Source organism: Salvelinus alpinus, chromosome 4, assembly GCF_045679555.1.
Source record: "Salvelinus alpinus chromosome 4, SLU_Salpinus.1, whole genome shotgun sequence".
Classification (NCBI taxonomy): domain Eukaryota; kingdom Metazoa; phylum Chordata; class Actinopteri; order Salmoniformes; family Salmonidae; genus Salvelinus; species Salvelinus alpinus.
Window position 1 is genome coordinate 10,614,776 of NC_092089.1, and position 17,921 is coordinate 10,632,696.

The 17,921-nt window shown below is 46.6% G+C and overlaps 1 protein-coding gene across 2 annotated transcripts in view; it reads left to right on the forward strand.

Annotated features, from left to right (window-relative positions):
- LOC139572847 (double-strand-break repair protein rad21 homolog A-like) overlaps nt 1–17,643 on the forward strand; it is a 36,532-nt gene extending 18,889 nt beyond the window's left edge. The window contains exons 12-15 of one of the 2 annotated variants that reach the window (XR_011674502.1): nt 14,592–14,774; nt 15,438–15,515; nt 16,464–17,181; nt 17,229–17,643. Coding sequence is in view for 1 of the 2 variants with exons in the window: in XM_071395656.1 (XP_071251757.1) it covers nt 14,592–14,774; nt 15,438–15,515; nt 16,464–16,655 (453 nt within the window). In the remaining variant the exon portion in view is untranslated. Of the gene's footprint in view, nt 1–14,591; nt 14,775–15,437; nt 15,516–16,463 lie in introns of both variants that reach the window. The other variant, XM_071395656.1, reaches the window with a different exon arrangement.
- The last annotated feature ends 278 nt before the right edge of the window (nt 17,644–17,921 follow it).

Consider the following 17,921-nt stretch of genomic DNA (forward strand, 5'->3'; position numbering starts at 1 on the left):
TTTTCCCCCACTGCTGTTACGGTTGATTGGGATATCAGCCTGTTAACCCACTGCTGTTACGGTTGATTGGGATATCAGCCTTTTTCCCCACTGCTGTTACGGTTGATTCGGATATCAGCCTGTTAACCCACTGCTGTTACGGTTGATTGGGATATCAGCCTTTTCCCCCACTGCTGTTACAGTTGATTGGGATATCAGCCTTTTCCCCCACTGCTGTTACGGTTGATTGGGATATCAGCCTGTTAACCCACTGCTGTTACGGTTGATTGGGATATCAGCCTTTTTCCCCACTGCTGTTACGGTTGATTGGGATATCAGCCTGTTAACCCACTGCTGTTACAGTTGATTGGGATATCAGCCTTTTTCCCCACTGCTGTTATGGTTGATTGGGATATCAGCCTGTTAACCCACTGCTGTTACAGTTGATTGGGATATCAGCCTTTTTCCCCACTGCTGTTACGGTTGATTGGGATATCAGCCTGTTAACCCACTGCTGTTACGGTTGATTGGGATATCAGCCTGTTAACCCACTGCTGTTACGGTTGATTGGGATATCAGCCTGTTAACCCACTGCTGTTACGGTTGATTGGGATATCAGCCTTTTCCCCCACTGCTGTTACGGTTGATTGGGATATCAGCCTGTTAACCCACTGCTGTTACGGTTGATTGGGATATCAGCCTGTTAACCCACTGCTGTTACGGTTGATTGGGATATCAGCCTGTTAACCCACTGCTGTTACGGTTGATTGGGATATCAGCCTTTTCCCCCACTGCTGTTACGGTTGATTGGGATATCAGCCTGTTAACCCACTGCTGTTACGGTTGATTGGGATATCAGCCTTTTTCCCCACTGCTGTTACGGTTGATTGGGATATCAGCCTGTTAACCCACTGCTGTTACGGTTGATTGGGATATCAGCCTTTTTCCCCACTGCTGTTACGGTTGATTGGGATATCAGCCTGTTAACCCACTGCTGTTACAGTTGATTGGGATATCAGCCTTTTTCCCCACTGCTGTTACGGTTGATTGGGATATCAGCCTGTTAACCCACTGCTGTTACAGTTGATTGGGATATCAGCTTTTTTCCCCACTGCTGTTACAGTTGATTGGGATATCAGCCTTTTTCCCCACTGCTGTTACGGTTGATTGGGATATCAGCCTGTTAACCCACTGCTGTTACGGTTGATTGGGATATCAGCCTTTTTCCCCACTGCTGTTACGGTTGATTGGGATATCAGCCTTTTAACCCCACTGCTGTTACGGTTGATTGGGATATCAGCCTTTTTCCCCACTGCTGTTACGGTTGATTGGGATATCAGCCTTTTCCCCCACTGCTGTTACGGTGGATTGGGATATCAGCCTTTTTCCCCACTGCTGTTACAGTTGATTGGGATATCAGCCTTTTAACCTACTGATGTTACGGTTGATTGGGATATCAGCCTTCTTTCCCACTGCTGTTACAGTTGATTGGGATATCAGCCTTTTCCCCAACTGCTGTTACGGTTGATTGGGATATCAGCCTGTTAACCCACTGCTGTTACGGTTGATTGGGATATCAGCCTTTTAACCCACTGCTGTTACGGTTGATTGGGATATCAGCCTGTTAAACCACTGCTGTTACGGTTGATTGAAATATCAGCCTTTTCCCCAACTGCTGTTACGGTTGATTGGGGTATCAGCCTGTTAACCCACTGCTGTTACAGTTGATTGGGATATCAGCCTGTTAACCCACTGCTGTTACGGTTGATTGGGATATCAGCCTTTTCCCCCACTGCTGTTACGGTTGATTGGGATATCAGCCTTTTCCCCCACTGCTGTTACGGTTGATTGGGATATCAGCCTGTTAACCCACTGCTGTTACGGTTGATTGGGATATCAGCCTTTTCCCCCACTGCTGTTACGGTTGATTGGGATATCAGCCTTTTTCCCCACTGCTGTTACGGTTGATTGGGATATCAGCCTTTTTCCCCCCTGCTGTTACGGTTGATTGGGATATCAGCCTTTTCCCCCACTGCTGTTACGGTTGATTGGGATATCAGCCTTTTCCCCCACTGCTGTTACGGTTGATTGGGATATCAGCCTTTTCCCCCACTGCTGTTACGGTTGATTGGGATATCAGCCTTTTCCCCCACTGCTGTTACGGTTGATTGGGATATCAGCCTTTTTCCCCACTGCTGTTACGGTTGATTGGGATATCAGCCTTTTTCCCCATTGCTGTTACGGTTGATTGGGATATCAGCCTGTTAACCCACTGCTGTTACGGTTGATTGGGATATCAGCCTGTTAACCCACTGCTGTTACGGTTGATTGGGATATCAGCCTTTTTCCCCATTGCTGTTACGGTTGATTGGGATATCAGCCTGTTAACCCACTGCTGTTACGGTTGATTGGGATATCAGCCTGTTAACCCACTGCTGTTACGGTTGATTGGGATATCAGCCTTGTAACCCACTGCTGTTGCGGTTGATTGGGATATCAGCCTTTTAACCCACTGCTGTTACGGTTGATTGGGATATCAGCCTTTTCCCCCACTGCTGTTACGGTTGATTGGGATATCAGCCTTTTCCCCACTGCTGTTACAGTTGATTGGGATATCAGCCTTTTCCCCCACTGCTGTTACGGTTGATTGGGATATCAGCCTTTTAACCCACTGCTGTTACGGTTGATTGGGATATCAGCCTGTTAACCCACTGCTGTTACGGTTGATTGGGATATCAGCCTTTTTCCCCCCTGCTGTTACGGTTGATTGGGATATCAGCCTTTTCCCCCACTGCTGTTACGGTTGATTGGGATATCAGCCTTTTAACCCACTGCTGTTACGGTTGATTGGGATATCAGCCTTTTCCCCCACTGCTGTTACGGTTGATTGGGATATCAGCCTGTTAACCCACTGCTGTTACGGTTGATTGGGATATCAGCCTTTTCCCCCACTGCTGTTACGGTTGATTGGGATATCAGCCTGTTAACCCACTGCTGTTACGGTTGATTGGGATATCAGCCTTTTTCCCCACTGCTGTTACGGTTGATTGGGATATCAGCCTTTTTCCCCACTGCTGTTACGGTTGATTCGGATATCAGCCTGTTAACCCACTGCTGTTACAGTTGATTGGGATATCAGCCTTTTCCCCCACTGCTGTTACAGTTGATTGGGATATCAGCCTGTTAACCCACTGCTGTTACGGTTGATTGGGATATCAGCCTTTTCCCCCACTGCTGTTACGGTTGATTGGGATATCAGCCTGTTAACCCACTGCTGTTACGGTTGATTGGGATATCAGCCTTTTTCCCCACTGCTGTTACGGTTGATTGGGATATCAGCCTGTTAACCCACTGCTGTTACAGTTGATTGGGATATCAGCCTTTTCCCCCACTGCTGTTACAGTTGATTGGGATATCAGCCTGTTAACCCACTGCTGTTACGGTTGATTGGGATATCAGCCTTTTTCCCCACTGCTGTTACGGTTGATTGGGATATCAGCCTGTTAACCCACTGCTGTTACAGTTGATTGGGATATCAGCCTTTTTCCCCACTGCTGTTACGGTTGATTGGGATATCAGCCTGTTAACCCACTGCTGTTACAGTTGATTGGGATATCAGCCTTTTTCCCCACTGCTGTTACGGTTGATTGGGATATCAGCCTGTTAACCCACTGCTGTTACGGTTGATTGGGATATCAGCCTTTTTCCCCACTGCTGTTACGGTTGATTGGGATATCAGCCTGTTAACCCACTGCTGTTACGGTTGATTGGGATATCAGCCTTTTAACCCCACTGCTGTTACGGTTGATTGGGATATCAGCCTTTTTCCCCACTGCTGTTACGGTTGATTGGGATGTCAGCCTGTTAACCCACTGCTGTTACGGTTGATTGGGATATCAGCCTTTTCCCCCACTGCTGTTACGGTGGATTGGGATATCAGCCTTTTTCCCCACTGCTGTTACAGTTGATTGGGATATCAGCCTTTTAACCCACTGATGTTACGGTTGATTGGGATATCAGCCTTCTTTCCCACTGCTGTTACAGTTGATTGGGATATCAGCCTTTTCCCCAACTGCTGTTACGGTTGATTGGGATATCAGCCTGTTAACCCACTGCTGTTACGGTTGATTGGGATATCAGCCTTTTAACCCACTGCTGTTACGGTTGATTGGGATATCAGCCTGTTAAACCACTGCTGTTACGGTTGATTGAAATATCAGCCTTTTCCCCAACTGCTGTTACGGTTGATTGGGGTATCAGCCTGTTAACCCACTGCTGTTACAGTTGATTGGGATATCAGCCTGTTAACCCACTGCTGTTACGGTTGATTGGGATATCTGCCTTTTCCCCCACTGCTGTTACGGTTGATTGGGATATCAGCCTTTTAACCCACTGCTGTTACGGTTGATTGGGATATCAGCCTTTTCCCCAACTGCTGTTACGGTTGATTGGGATATCAGCCTTTTAACCCACTGCTGTTACGGTTGATTGGGATATCAGCCTTTTCCCCCACTGCTGTTACAGTTGATTGGGATATCAGCCTGTTAACCCACTGCTGTTACGGTTGATTGGGATATCAGCCTTTTAACCCACTGCTGTTACAGTTGATTGGGATATCAGCCTTTTCCCCCACTGCTGTTACGGTTGATTGGGATATCAGCCTGTTAACCCACTGCTGTTACAGTTGATTGGGATATCAGCCTGTTAACCCACTGCTGTTACAGTTGATTGGGATATCAGCCTGTTAACCCACTGCTGTTACGGTTGATTGGGATATCAGCCTTTTCCCCCACTGCTGTTACGGTTGATTGGGATATCAGCCTTTTCCCCAACTGCTGTTACGGTTGATTGGGATATCAGCCTTTTAACCCACTGCTGTTACGGTTGATTGGGATATCAGCCTTTTAACCCACTGCTGTTACGGTTGATTGGGATATCAGCCTTTTAACCCACTGCTGTTACGGTTGATTGGGATATCAGCCTTTTAACCCACTGCTGTTACGGTTGATTGGGATATCAGCCTTTTAACCCACTGCTGTTACGGTTGATTGGGATATCAGCCTGTTAACCCACTGCTGTTACGGTTGATTGGGATATCAGCCTGTTAACCCACTGCTGTTACGGTTGATTGGGATATCAGCCTGTTAACCCACTGCTGTTACGGTTGATTGGGATATCAGCCTGTTAACCCACTGCTGTTACGGTTGATTGGGATATCAGCCTTTTTCCCCACTGCTGTTACGGTTGATTGGGATATCAGCCTGTTAACCCACTGCTGTTACAGTTGATTGGGATATCAGCCTTTTTCCCCACTGCTGTTATGGTTGATTGGGATATCAGCCTGTTAACCCACTGCTGTTACAGTTGATTGGGATATCAGCCTTTTTCCCCACTGCTGTTACGGTTGATTGGGATATCAGCCTGTTAACCCACTGCTGTTACGGTTGATTGGGATATCAGCCTGTTAACCCACTGCTGTTACGGTTGATTGGGATATCAGCCTGTTAACCCACTGCTGTTACGGTTGATTGGGATATCAGCCTTTTCCCCCACTGCTGTTACGGTTGATTGGGATATCAGCCTGTTAACCCACTGCTGTTACGGTTGATTGGGATATCAGCCTGTTAACCCACTGCTGTTACGGTTGATTGGGATATCAGCCTGTTAACCCACTGCTGTTACGGTTGATTGGGATATCAGCCTTTTCCCCCACTGCTGTTACGGTTGATTGGGATATCAGCCTGTTAACCCACTGCTGTTACGGTTGATTGGGATATCAGCCTTTTTCCCCACTGCTGTTACGGTTGATTGGGATATCAGCCTGTTAACCCACTGCTGTTACGGTTGATTGGGATATCAGCCTTTTTCCCCACTGCTGTTACGGTTGATTGGGATATCAGCCTGTTAACCCACTGCTGTTACAGTTGATTGGGATATCAGCCTTTTTCCCCACTGCTGTTACGGTTGATTGGGATATCAGCCTGTTAACCCACTGCTGTTACAGTTGATTGGGATATCAGCCTTTTTCCCCACTGCTGTTACAGTTGATTGGGATATCAGCCTTTTTCCCCACTGCTGTTACGGTTGATTGGGATATCAGCCTGTTAACCCACTGCTGTTACGGTTGATTGGGATATCAGCCTTTTTCCCCACTGCTGTTACGGTTGATTGGGATATCAGCCTTTTAACCCCACTGCTGTTACGGTTGATTGGGATATCAGCCTTTTTCCCCACTGCTGTTACGGTTGATTGGGATATCAGCCTTTTCCCCCACTGCTGTTACGGTGGATTGGGATATCAGCCTTTTTCCCCACTGCTGTTACAGTTGATTGGGATATCAGCCTTTTAACCTACTGATGTTACGGTTGATTGGGATATCAGCCTTCTTTCCCACTGCTGTTACAGTTGATTGGGATATCAGCCTTTTCCCCAACTGCTGTTACGGTTGATTGGGATATCAGCCTGTTAACCCACTGCTGTTACGGTTGATTGGGATATCAGCCTTTTAACCCACTGCTGTTACGGTTGATTGGGATATCAGCCTGTTAAACCACTGCTGTTACGGTTGATTGAAATATCAGCCTTTTCCCCAACTGCTGTTACGGTTGATTGGGGTATCAGCCTGTTAACCCACTGCTGTTACAGTTGATTGGGATATCAGCCTGTTAACCCACTGCTGTTACGGTTGATTGGGATATCAGCCTTTTCCCCCACTGCTGTTACGGTTGATTGGGATATCAGCCTTTTCCCCCACTGCTGTTACGGTTGATTGGGATATCAGCCTGTTAACCCACTGCTGTTACGGTTGATTGGGATATCAGCCTTTTCCCCCACTGCTGTTACGGTTGATTGGGATATCAGCCTTTTTCCCCACTGCTGTTACGGTTGATTGGGATATCAGCCTTTTTTCCCCCCTGCTGTTACGGTTGATTGGGATATCAGCCTTTTCCCCCACTGCTGTTACGGTTGATTGGGATATCAGCCTTTTCCCCCACTGCTGTTACGGTTGATTGGGATATCAGCCTTTTCCCCCACTGCTGTTACGGTTGATTGGGATATCAGCCTTTTCCCCCACTGCTGTTACGGTTGATTGGGATATCAGCCTTTTTCCCCACTGCTGTTACGGTTGATTGGGATATCAGCCTTTTTCCCCATTGCTGTTACGGTTGATTGGGATATCAGCCTGTTAACCCACTGCTGTTACGGTTGATTGGGATATCAGCCTGTTAACCCACTGCTGTTACGGTTGATTGGGATATCAGCCTTGTAACCCACTGCTGTTGCGGTTGATTGGGATATCAGCCTTTTAACCCACTGCTGTTACGGTTGATTGGGATATCAGCCTTTTCCCCCACTGCTGTTACGGTTGATTGGGATATCAGCCTTTTCCCCACTGCTGTTACAGTTGATTGGGATATCAGCCTTTTCCCCCACTGCTGTTACAGTTGATTGGGATATCAGCCTTTTCCCCCACTGCTGTTACGGTTGATTGGGATATCAGCCTTTTAACCCACTGCTGTTACGGTTGATTGGGATATCAGCCTGTTAACCCACTGCTGTTACGGTTGATTGGGATATCAGCCTTTTTCCCCCCCTGCTGTTACGGTTGATTGGGATATCAGCCTTTTCCCCCACTGCTGTTACGGTTGATTGGGATATCAGCCTTTTAACCCACTGCTGTTACGGTTGATTGGGATATCAGCCTTTTCCCCCACTGCTGTTACGGTTGATTGGGATATCAGCCTGTTAACCCACTGCTGTTACGGTTGATTGGGATATCAGCCTTTTCCCCCACTGCTGTTACGGTTGATTGGGATATCAGCCTGTTAACCCACTGCTGTTACGGTTGATTGGGATATCAGCCTTTTTCCCCACTGCTGTTACGGTTGATTGGGATATCAGCCTTTTTCCCCACTGCTGTTACGGTTGATTCGGATATCAGCCTGTTAACCCACTGCTGTTACAGTTGATTGGGATATCAGCCTTTTCCCCCACTGCTGTTACAGTTGATTGGGATATCAGCCTGTTAACCCACTGCTGTTACGGTTGATTGGGATATCAGCCTTTTCCCCCACTGCTGTTACGGTTGATTGGGATATCAGCCTGTTAACCCACTGCTGTTACGGTTGATTGGGATATCAGCCTTTTTCCCCACTGCTGTTACGGTTGATTGGGATATCAGCCTGTTAACCCACTGCTGTTACAGTTGATTGGGATATCAGCCTTTTCCCCCACTGCTGTTACAGTTGATTGGGATATCAGCCTGTTAACCCACTGCTGTTACGGTTGATTGGGATATCAGCCTTTTTCCCCACTGCTGTTACGGTTGATTGGGATATCAGCCTGTTAACCCACTGCTGTTACAGTTGATTGGGATATCAGCCTTTTTCCCCACTGCTGTTACGGTTGATTGGGATATCAGCCTGTTAACCCACTGCTGTTACAGTTGATTGGGATATCAGCCTTTTTCCCCACTGCTGTTACGGTTGATTGGGATATCAGCCTGTTAACCCACTGCTGTTACGGTTGATTGGGATATCAGCCTTTTTCCCCACTGCTGTTACGGTTGATTGGGATATCAGCCTGTTAACCCACTGCTGTTACGGTTGATTGGGATATCAGCCTTTTAACCCCACTGCTGTTACGGTTGATTGGGATATCAGCCTTTTTCCCCACTGCTGTTACGGTTGATTGGGATGTCAGCCTGTTAACCCACTGCTGTTACGGTTGATTGGGATATCAGCCTTTTCCCCCACTGCTGTTACGGTGGATTGGGATATCAGCCTTTTTCCCCACTGCTGTTACAGTTGATTGGGATATCAGCCTTTTAACCTACTGATGTTACGGTTGATTGGGATATCAGCCTTCTTTCCCACTGCTGTTACAGTTGATTGGGATATCAGCCTTTTCCCCAACTGCTGTTACGGTTGATTGGGATATCAGCCTGTTAACCCACTGCTGTTACGGTTGATTGGGATATCAGCCTTTTAACCCACTGCTGTTACGGTTGATTGGGATATCAGCCTGTTAAACCACTGCTGTTACGGTTGATTGAAATATCAGCCTTTTCCCCAACTGCTGTTACGGTTGATTGGGGTATCAGCCTGTTAACCCACTGCTGTTACAGTTGATTGGGATATCAGCCTGTTAACCCACTGCTGTTACGGTTGATTGGGATATCAGCCTTTTCCCCCACTGCTGTTACGGTTGATTGGGATATCAGCCTTTTCCCCCACTGCTGTTACGGTTGATTGGGATATCAGCCTGTTAACCCACTGCTGTTACGGTTGATTGGGATATCAGCCTTTTCCCCCACTGCTGTTACGGTTGATTGGGATATCAGCCTTTTTCCCCACTGCTGTTACGGTTGATTGGGATATCAGCCTTTTTTCCCCCCTGCTGTTACGGTTGATTGGGATATCAGCCTTTTCCCCCACTGCTGTTACGGTTGATTGGGATATCAGCCTTTTCCCCCACTGCTGTTACGGTTGATTGGGATATCAGCCTTTTCCCCCACTGCTGTTACGGTTGATTGGGATATCAGCCTTTTCCCCCACTGCTGTTACGGTTGATTGGGATATCAGCCTTTTTCCCCACTGCTGTTACGGTTGATTGGGATATCAGCCTTTTTCCCCATTGCTGTTACGGTTGATTGGGATATCAGCCTGTTAACCCACTGCTGTTACGGTTGATTGGGATATCAGCCTGTTAACCCACTGCTGTTACGGTTGATTGGGATATCAGCCTTGTAACCCACTGCTGTTGCGGTTGATTGGGATATCAGCCTTTTAACCCACTGCTGTTACGGTTGATTGGGATATCAGCCTTTTCCCCCACTGCTGTTACGGTTGATTGGGATATCAGCCTTTTCCCCACTGCTGTTACAGTTGATTGGGATATCAGCCTTTTCCCCCACTGCTGTTACAGTTGATTGGGATATCAGCCTTTTCCCCCACTGCTGTTACGGTTGATTGGGATATCAGCCTTTTAACCCACTGCTGTTACGGTTGATTGGGATATCAGCCTGTTAACCCACTGCTGTTACGGTTGATTGGGATATCAGCCTTTTCCCCCACTGCTGTTACGGTTGATTGGGATATCAGCCTTTTAACCCACTGCTGTTACGGTTGATTGGGATATCAGCCTTTTCCCCCACTGCTGTTACGGTTGATTGGGATATCAGCCTGTTAACCCACTGCTGTTACGGTTGATTGGGATATCAGCCTTTTCCCCCACTGCTGTTACGGTTGATTGGGATATCAGCCTGTTAACCCACTGCTGTTACGGTTGATTGGGATATCAGCCTTTTTCCCCACTGCTGTTACGGTTGATTGGGATATCAGCCTTTTTCCCCACTGCTGTTACGGTTGATTCGGATATCAGCCTGTTAACCCACTGCTGTTACAGTTGATTGGGATATCAGCCTTTTCCCCCACTGCTGTTACAGTTGATTGGGATATCAGCCTGTTAACCCACTGCTGTTACGGTTGATTGGGATATCAGCCTTTTCCCCCACTGCTGTTACGGTTGATTGGGATATCAGCCTGTTAACCCACTGCTGTTACGGTTGATTGGGATATCAGCCTTTTTCCCCACTGCTGTTACGGTTGATTGGGATATCAGCCTGTTAACCCACTGCTGTTACAGTTGATTGGGATATCAGCCTTTTCCCCCACTGCTGTTACAGTTGATTGGGATATCAGCCTGTTAACCCACTGCTGTTACGGTTGATTGGGATATCAGCCTTTTTCCCCACTGCTGTTACGGTTGATTGGGATATCAGCCTGTTAACCCACTGCTGTTACAGTTGATTGGGATATCAGCCTTTTTCCCCACTGCTGTTACGGTTGATTGGGATATCAGCCTGTTAACCCACTGCTGTTACAGTTGATTGGGATATCAGCCTTTTTCCCCACTGCTGTTACGGTTGATTGGGATATCAGCCTGTTAACCCACTGCTGTTACGGTTGATTGGGATATCAGCCTTTTTCCCCACTGCTGTTACGGTTGATTGGGATATCAGCCTGTTAACCCACTGCTGTTACGGTTGATTGGGATATCAGCCTTTTAACCCCACTGCTGTTACGGTTGATTGGGATATCAGCCTTTTTCCCCACTGCTGTTACGGTTGATTGGGATGTCAGCCTGTTAACCCACTGCTGTTACGGTTGATTGGGATATCAGCCTTTTCCCCCACTGCTGTTACGGTGGATTGGGATATCAGCCTTTTTCCCCACTGCTGTTACAGTTGATTGGGATATCAGCCTTTTAACCCACTGATGTTACGGTTGATTGGGATATCAGCCTTCTTTCCCACTGCTGTTACAGTTGATTGGGATATCAGCCTTTTCCCCAACTGCTGTTACGGTTGATTGGGATATCAGCCTGTTAACCCACTGCTGTTACGGTTGATTGGGATATCAGCCTTTTAACCCACTGCTGTTACGGTTGATTGGGATATCAGCCTGTTAAACCACTGCTGTTACGGTTGATTGAAATATCAGCCTTTTCCCCAACTGCTGTTACGGTTGATTGGGGTATCAGCCTGTTAACCCACTGCTGTTACGGTTGATTGGGATATCTGCCTTTTCCCCCACTGCTGTTACGGTTGATTGGGATATCAGCCTTTTAACCCACTGCTGTTACGGTTGATTGGGATATCAGCCTTTTCCCCAACTGCTGTTACGGTTGATTGGGATATCAGCCTTTTAACCCACTGCTGTTACGGTTGATTGGGATATCAGCCTTTTCCCCCACTGCTGTTACAGTTGATTGGGATATCAGCCTGTTAACCCACTGCTGTTACGGTTGATTGGGATATCAGCCTTTTAACCCACTGCTGTTACAGTTGATTAGGATATCAGCCTTCCCCCACTTTAACCCACTGCTGTTACAGTTGATTGGGATATCTGCCTTTTAACCCACTGCTGTTACGGTTGATTGGGATATCTGCCTTTTAACCCACTGCTGTTACGGTTGATTGGGATATCAGCCTTTTAACCCACTGCTGTTACGGTTGATTGGGATATCAGCCTGTTAAACCACTGCTGTTACGGTTGATTGAAATATCAGCCTTTTCCCCAACTGCTGTTACGGTTGATTGGGGTATCAGCCTGTTAACCCACTGCTGTTACAGTTGATTGGGATATCAGCCTGTTAACCCACTGCTGTTACGGTTGATTGGGATATCTGCCTTTTCCCCCACTGCTGTTACGGTTGATTGGGATATCAGCCTTTTAACCCACTGCTGTTACGGTTGATTGGGATATCAGCCTTTTCCCCAACTGCTGTTACGGTTGATTGGGATATCAGCCTTTTAACCCACTGCTGTTACGGTTGATTGGGATATCAGCCTTTTCCCCCACTGCTGTTACAGTTGATTGGGATATCAGCCTGTTAACCCACTGCTGTTACGGTTGATTGGGATATCAGCCTTTTAACCCACTGCTGTTACGGTTGATTGGGATATCAGCCTTTTCCCCCACTGCTGTTACAGTTGATTGGGATATCAGCCTGTTAACCCACTGCTGTTACGGTTGATTGGGATATCAGCCTTTTAACCCACTGCTGTTACAGTTGATTGGGATATCAGCCTTTTCCCCCACTGCTGTTACGGTTGATTGGGATATCAGCCTGTTAACCCACTGCTGTTACAGTTGATTGGGATATCAGCCTGTTAACCCACTGCTGTTACGGTTGATTGGGATATCAGCCTTTTCCCCCACTGCTGTTACGGTTGATTGGGATATCAGCCTTTTCCCCAACTGCTGTTACGGTTGATTGGGATATCAGCCTTTTAACCCACTGCTGTTACGGTTGATTGGGATATCAGCCTTTTAACCCACTGCTGTTACGGTTGATTGGGATATCAGCCTTTTAACCCACTGCTGTTACGGTTGATTGGGATATCAGCCTTTTAACCCACTGCTGTTACGGTTGATTGGGATATCAGCCTTTTAACCCACTGCTGTTACGGTTGATTGGGATATCAGCCTGTTAACCCACTGCTGTTACGGTTGATTGGGATATCAGCCTGTTAACCCACTGCTGTTACGGTTGATTGGGATATCAGCCTGTTAACCCACTGCTGTTACGGTTGATTGGGATATCAGCCTTTCTCCCCCCAACATGGAACAAGCAGCAATGGCATCATTCATGTTTTGTCCATCTCCTGTGACTAGTTGTCTTACCTTCTGTAGTCGGATGCACCTAGTTTTTTTTTATTTTTTATTATTATTATTATTTTTTTTAAATTTTCTCCCCTTTTCTCCCCAATTTTTCGTGGTATCCAATCGCTAGTAATTACTATCTTGTCTCATCGCTACAACTCCCGTACGGGCTCGGGAGAGACGAAGGTCGAAAGTCATGCGTCCTCCGAAGCACAACCCAACCTAGCCGCACTGCTTCTTAACACAGCGCGCCTCCAACCCGGAAGCCAGCCGCACCAATGTGTCGGAGGAAACACCGTGCACCCGCCCCCTCGGTTAGCGCGCACTGCGCCCGGCCCGCCACAGGAGTCGCTGGAGCGCGATGAGACAAGGATATCCCTACCGGCCAAACCCTCCCTAACCCGGACGACGCTAAGCCAATTGTGCGTCGCCCCACGGACCTCCCGGTCGCGGCCGGCTGCGACAGAGCCTGCGGCGAACCCAGACTCTGGTGGCGCAGCATAGCACTGCGATGCAGTGCTCTAGACCACTGCGCCACCCGGGAGGCCGGATGCACCTAGTTTTAAGTCTCCTGTGACTAGTTGTCTTACCTTCTGTAGTCGGATGCACCTAGTTTTAAGTCTCCTGTGACTAGTTGTCTTACCTTCTGTAGTCGGATGGACCTAGTTTTAAGTCTCCATCTCCTGTGACTAGTTGTCTTACCTTCTGTAGTCGGATGGACCTAGTTTTAAGTCTCCGTCTCCTGTGACTAGTTGTCTTACCTTCTGTAGTCGGATGCACCTAGTTTTAAGTCTCCTGTGACTAGTTGTCTTACCTTCTGTAGTCGGGATGCACCTAGTTTTAAGTCTCCTGTGACTAGTTGTCTTACCTTCTGTAGTCGGGATGCACCTAGTTTTAAGTCTCCTGTGACTAGTTGTCTTACCTTCTGTAGTCGGGATGCACCTAGTTTTAAGTCTCCTGTGACTAGTTGTCTTACCTACTGTAGTCGGGATGCACCTAGTTTTAAGTCTCCTGTGACTAGTTGTCTTACCTTCTGTAGTCGGATGCACCTAGTTTTAAGTCTCCTGTGACTAGTTGTCTTACCTTCTGTAGTCGGATGCACCTGGTTTTAAGTCTCCGTCTCCTGTGACTAGTTGTCTTACCTACTGTAGTCGGGATGCACCTGGTTTTAAGTCTCCTGTGACTAGTTGTCTTACCTTCTGTAGTCGGGATGCACCTGGTTTTAAGTCTCCTGTGACTAGTTGTCTTACCTTCTGTAGTCGGATGCACCTAGTTTTAAGTCTCTGAATCAGAGAATTTACTAACATGTTAAACGTGCGTAAAACCCCCCCAATAACAGCAAGGTGTATATAAATGTATTCACCAACCAGTAATGAAATGGTTCCTGTGTTGTCTTACCTCTATGTGTATCCAACCCCTCACTTCCTGTCTCGTCCATTTTAGATGGGAGCCCAGGAGCCTCAGGCTGATCTCTCAGTCCTCTCGTTAGCTCAGGCTGATCAGTCGGTCCTCTCCGTGGCCCAGGTAGACCTGCCCCCAGAGGAGAGCCTCAACCTCACACAGCTGGTACCCGAACTGGACCTGCTGGACAAGGAGAAGAAGGACAAAGATGACAGTGATGAGGATGTGAGTGGTGTCAAGTTATCATCAGATAGGGTTTATAAGGGGGGGGGGGGGTAGAGGCTGGAGGGTGTGGGGGAGGAGGGTAGAGACTGGAGGAGGAGGAGGGTAGAGACTGGGGGGGAGGGTAGAGACTGGGGGAGGAGGAGGGTAGAGACTGGGGTGGTGGGGAGGAGGGTAGAGACTGGGGGGGAGGGTAGAGACTGGAGGGGAGGAGGAGGGTAGAGACCTGGGGGAGGGGGAGGGGGGTAGAGACCTGGGGGAGGGGGAGGGGGGTAGAGACTGGGGGGAGGGGGAGGAGGGTAGAGACTGGGGGGAGGGGGAGGGGGGTAGAGACTGGGGGGAGGGGGGTAGAGACCTGGGGGAGGGGGGTAGAGACTGGGGGGAGGGGGAGGAGGGTAGAGACTGGGGGGAGGGGGAGTGGCGTTACTGATTAGAAATTAAGTTCAGAAGATATGTAAAGAACGTTTTTATTTTTTTATGTCGTCACACTTGGGGTTAACGTGAACCGTAGCTTGATAAAACACATCAACAATTTGACCTCAACTTGCCTGCGCATTGGACCGGTGGAAAAGTTACATTTGTGGGTACTACATCTATGATGCCTTTGGAGATTGATGGACTGTCACCTTGAGGTCCTGCATGTTTTCAGAGTGTTTCTGTTTGCAGGAGGAGGGTGATCCAACCCAGGACCAGGAGGAGAAGAGATGGAACAAGAGGACCCAGCAGATGCTGCATGGCCTTCAGGTAAACACACATCTTGTTATTCACTTCTTCAGGTAAACAAACATGGTGTTATTCACTACTTCAGGTAAACAAACATGGTGTTATTCACTTCTTCAGGTAAACAAACATGGTGTTATTCACTACTTCAGGTAAACACACATGGTGTTATTCACTACTTCAGGTAAACACACAGGGTGTTATTCACTACTTCAGGTAAACACACAGGGTGTTATTCACTACTTCAGGTAAACACACAGGGTGTTATTCACTTCTTCAGGTAAACACACATCTTGTTATTCACTTCTTCAGGTAAACACACATGGTGTTAATCACTTCAGGTAAACACACATGGTGTTAATCACTTCAGGTAAACACACAGGGTGTTATTCACTTCTTCAGGTAAACACACAGGGTGTTATTCACTTCAGGTAAACACACATGGTGTTTTTCACTTCTTCAGGTAAACAAACATGGTATTTTTCACTTCTTCAGGTAAACAAACATGGTATTTTTCACTTCTTCAGGTAAGCAAACATGGTATTTTTCACTTCTTCAGGTAAACAAACATGGTGTTTTTCACTTCTTCAGGTAAACAAACATGGTGTTTTTCACTTCTTCAGGTAAACAAAAATGGTATTTTTCACTTATTCAGGTAAACAAACTGCAAATGTTCTGTTTGAAATTAGAGGTACAGCATATTACATTTCCATGTGGAAAATTGCTATAATGGAAAACGGGGCCGTATTCTGATAAGCTTTTCGGGCTCATCTGGTTGTCTGGAGACGACTGACTAACTTCATATCTCAGCAGTCATTCCATGATCTCTTATTTGGACGACCCCGTTTCTCCAGGGTCGGTCTGTCATCTAGTTGGACGAGCCCCGTTTCTCCAGGGTCGGTCTGTCATCTATTTGAACAGACCATTGATCAGTAAGGTGACTGTCTCTCTCTCTCTCCGTTCTCTCCTCAGCGAGTCATGGCCAAGACGGGAGCCGAGCAGGTCAGCTTGTTGGAGCTGTGCCGAGACAACAACAAGAAGCAGGCGGCTGCCAAGTTCTACAGTTTCCTGGTTCTGAAGAAACAGCAGGCTATCGAGCTCAACCAGACCGAGCCTTACAGTGACATCGTCGCTACAGCCGGACCAAGATTCCACCTGGTTTAGAACACTGGCCGAGGTCCAAATGGCACTAGTTCCTATACAGCGCCCTACTTTTGACCAGAGCCGTAAGGGACTCTAGGGTTATGGTCAAAAGTAGGGCACTATATAGGGAATATGGTGCCATTTGGAAATGTCTTTTTCACTATTTTTATGTTTAGTTATTTTTTTTGGTTGCCATTTTTTGGCGGGGGGGTGGGGGGGTCTAAATGCTAACTTTTAAAAGGATTGTACTGTATCTCCACCAACTGAATCATGCAGTATTGTTGTTTTTTAAGTGAGAAATGCATTTATTCAGTATATTTATATTTCCTGTCAAGTTCCTTTTTCATTTTGTAAAGCTTTTCCGACCACACTAGTTGTTTTTTTTTTTGGGGGGGGGGTTATTTGTAAAAATAATACTTTTCCCACTGATCTATAATGGACAAATTCATCAAAAAAGATTCATCAAATTTTAGTCTCCAATCAAGAATTTCCCGCCAAAAATGTGTCAGAACATTTATCATTCATGTGACATACGTGCTGTTTGCAGGTACTGTTATATCATGAGAGAAACTGTAACATACGTGCTGTTTGCAGGTACTGTTATATCATGAGAGAAACTGTAACATACGTGCTGTTTGCAGGTACTGTTATATCATGAGAGAAACTGAATAAGTGCTCTTCACCTCAAGTTCTTCCTCGTTGCACTTGACATAAAATCCTGGTTTTCGTGAAATCCATTTTGTTTTACAGGTTGTTATTTCTGTTGATAAATTGGCTATATTACAACTAGCATTTGTATTGTTTAGGTGTATTAATAATGCCCATTTATTCACGTTGCGTCACGTTATATTTTGTACCTCCACAGCAATTTTTTTTTTGTTGTTGCATAAAAGTAACTAGACGCTTGTACATGTTTCAATGGAAGTTGATGATCCCATGTTTTTAGTCTATGGTTAACTAGCTGTTGTGATACTACTGTAAAGAATTTGAAATAAAAGTGTTTTAATTACTTGGTTACAGTCTGGTGAAATAACCTCACAAGCACCTGTTCCAGAAAGCAGGATCAATGACTTTGCCAGCTGACTGTCCAAAATTGCTTGAAATGATTTAATCTTATAGAGAAATGTGGACTTAAAATAATTGACTTGACAACAAGTTGTGGCTAACTTAAATATTTTGGCAATGAAGCCTTTTTACCTACTTACCCAGAGTCCAATGAATTCGTGGATATCATTTTTATGTCTGTGCAGTTTGAAATCAAATTTTATTTGTCACATGTGCCAAATA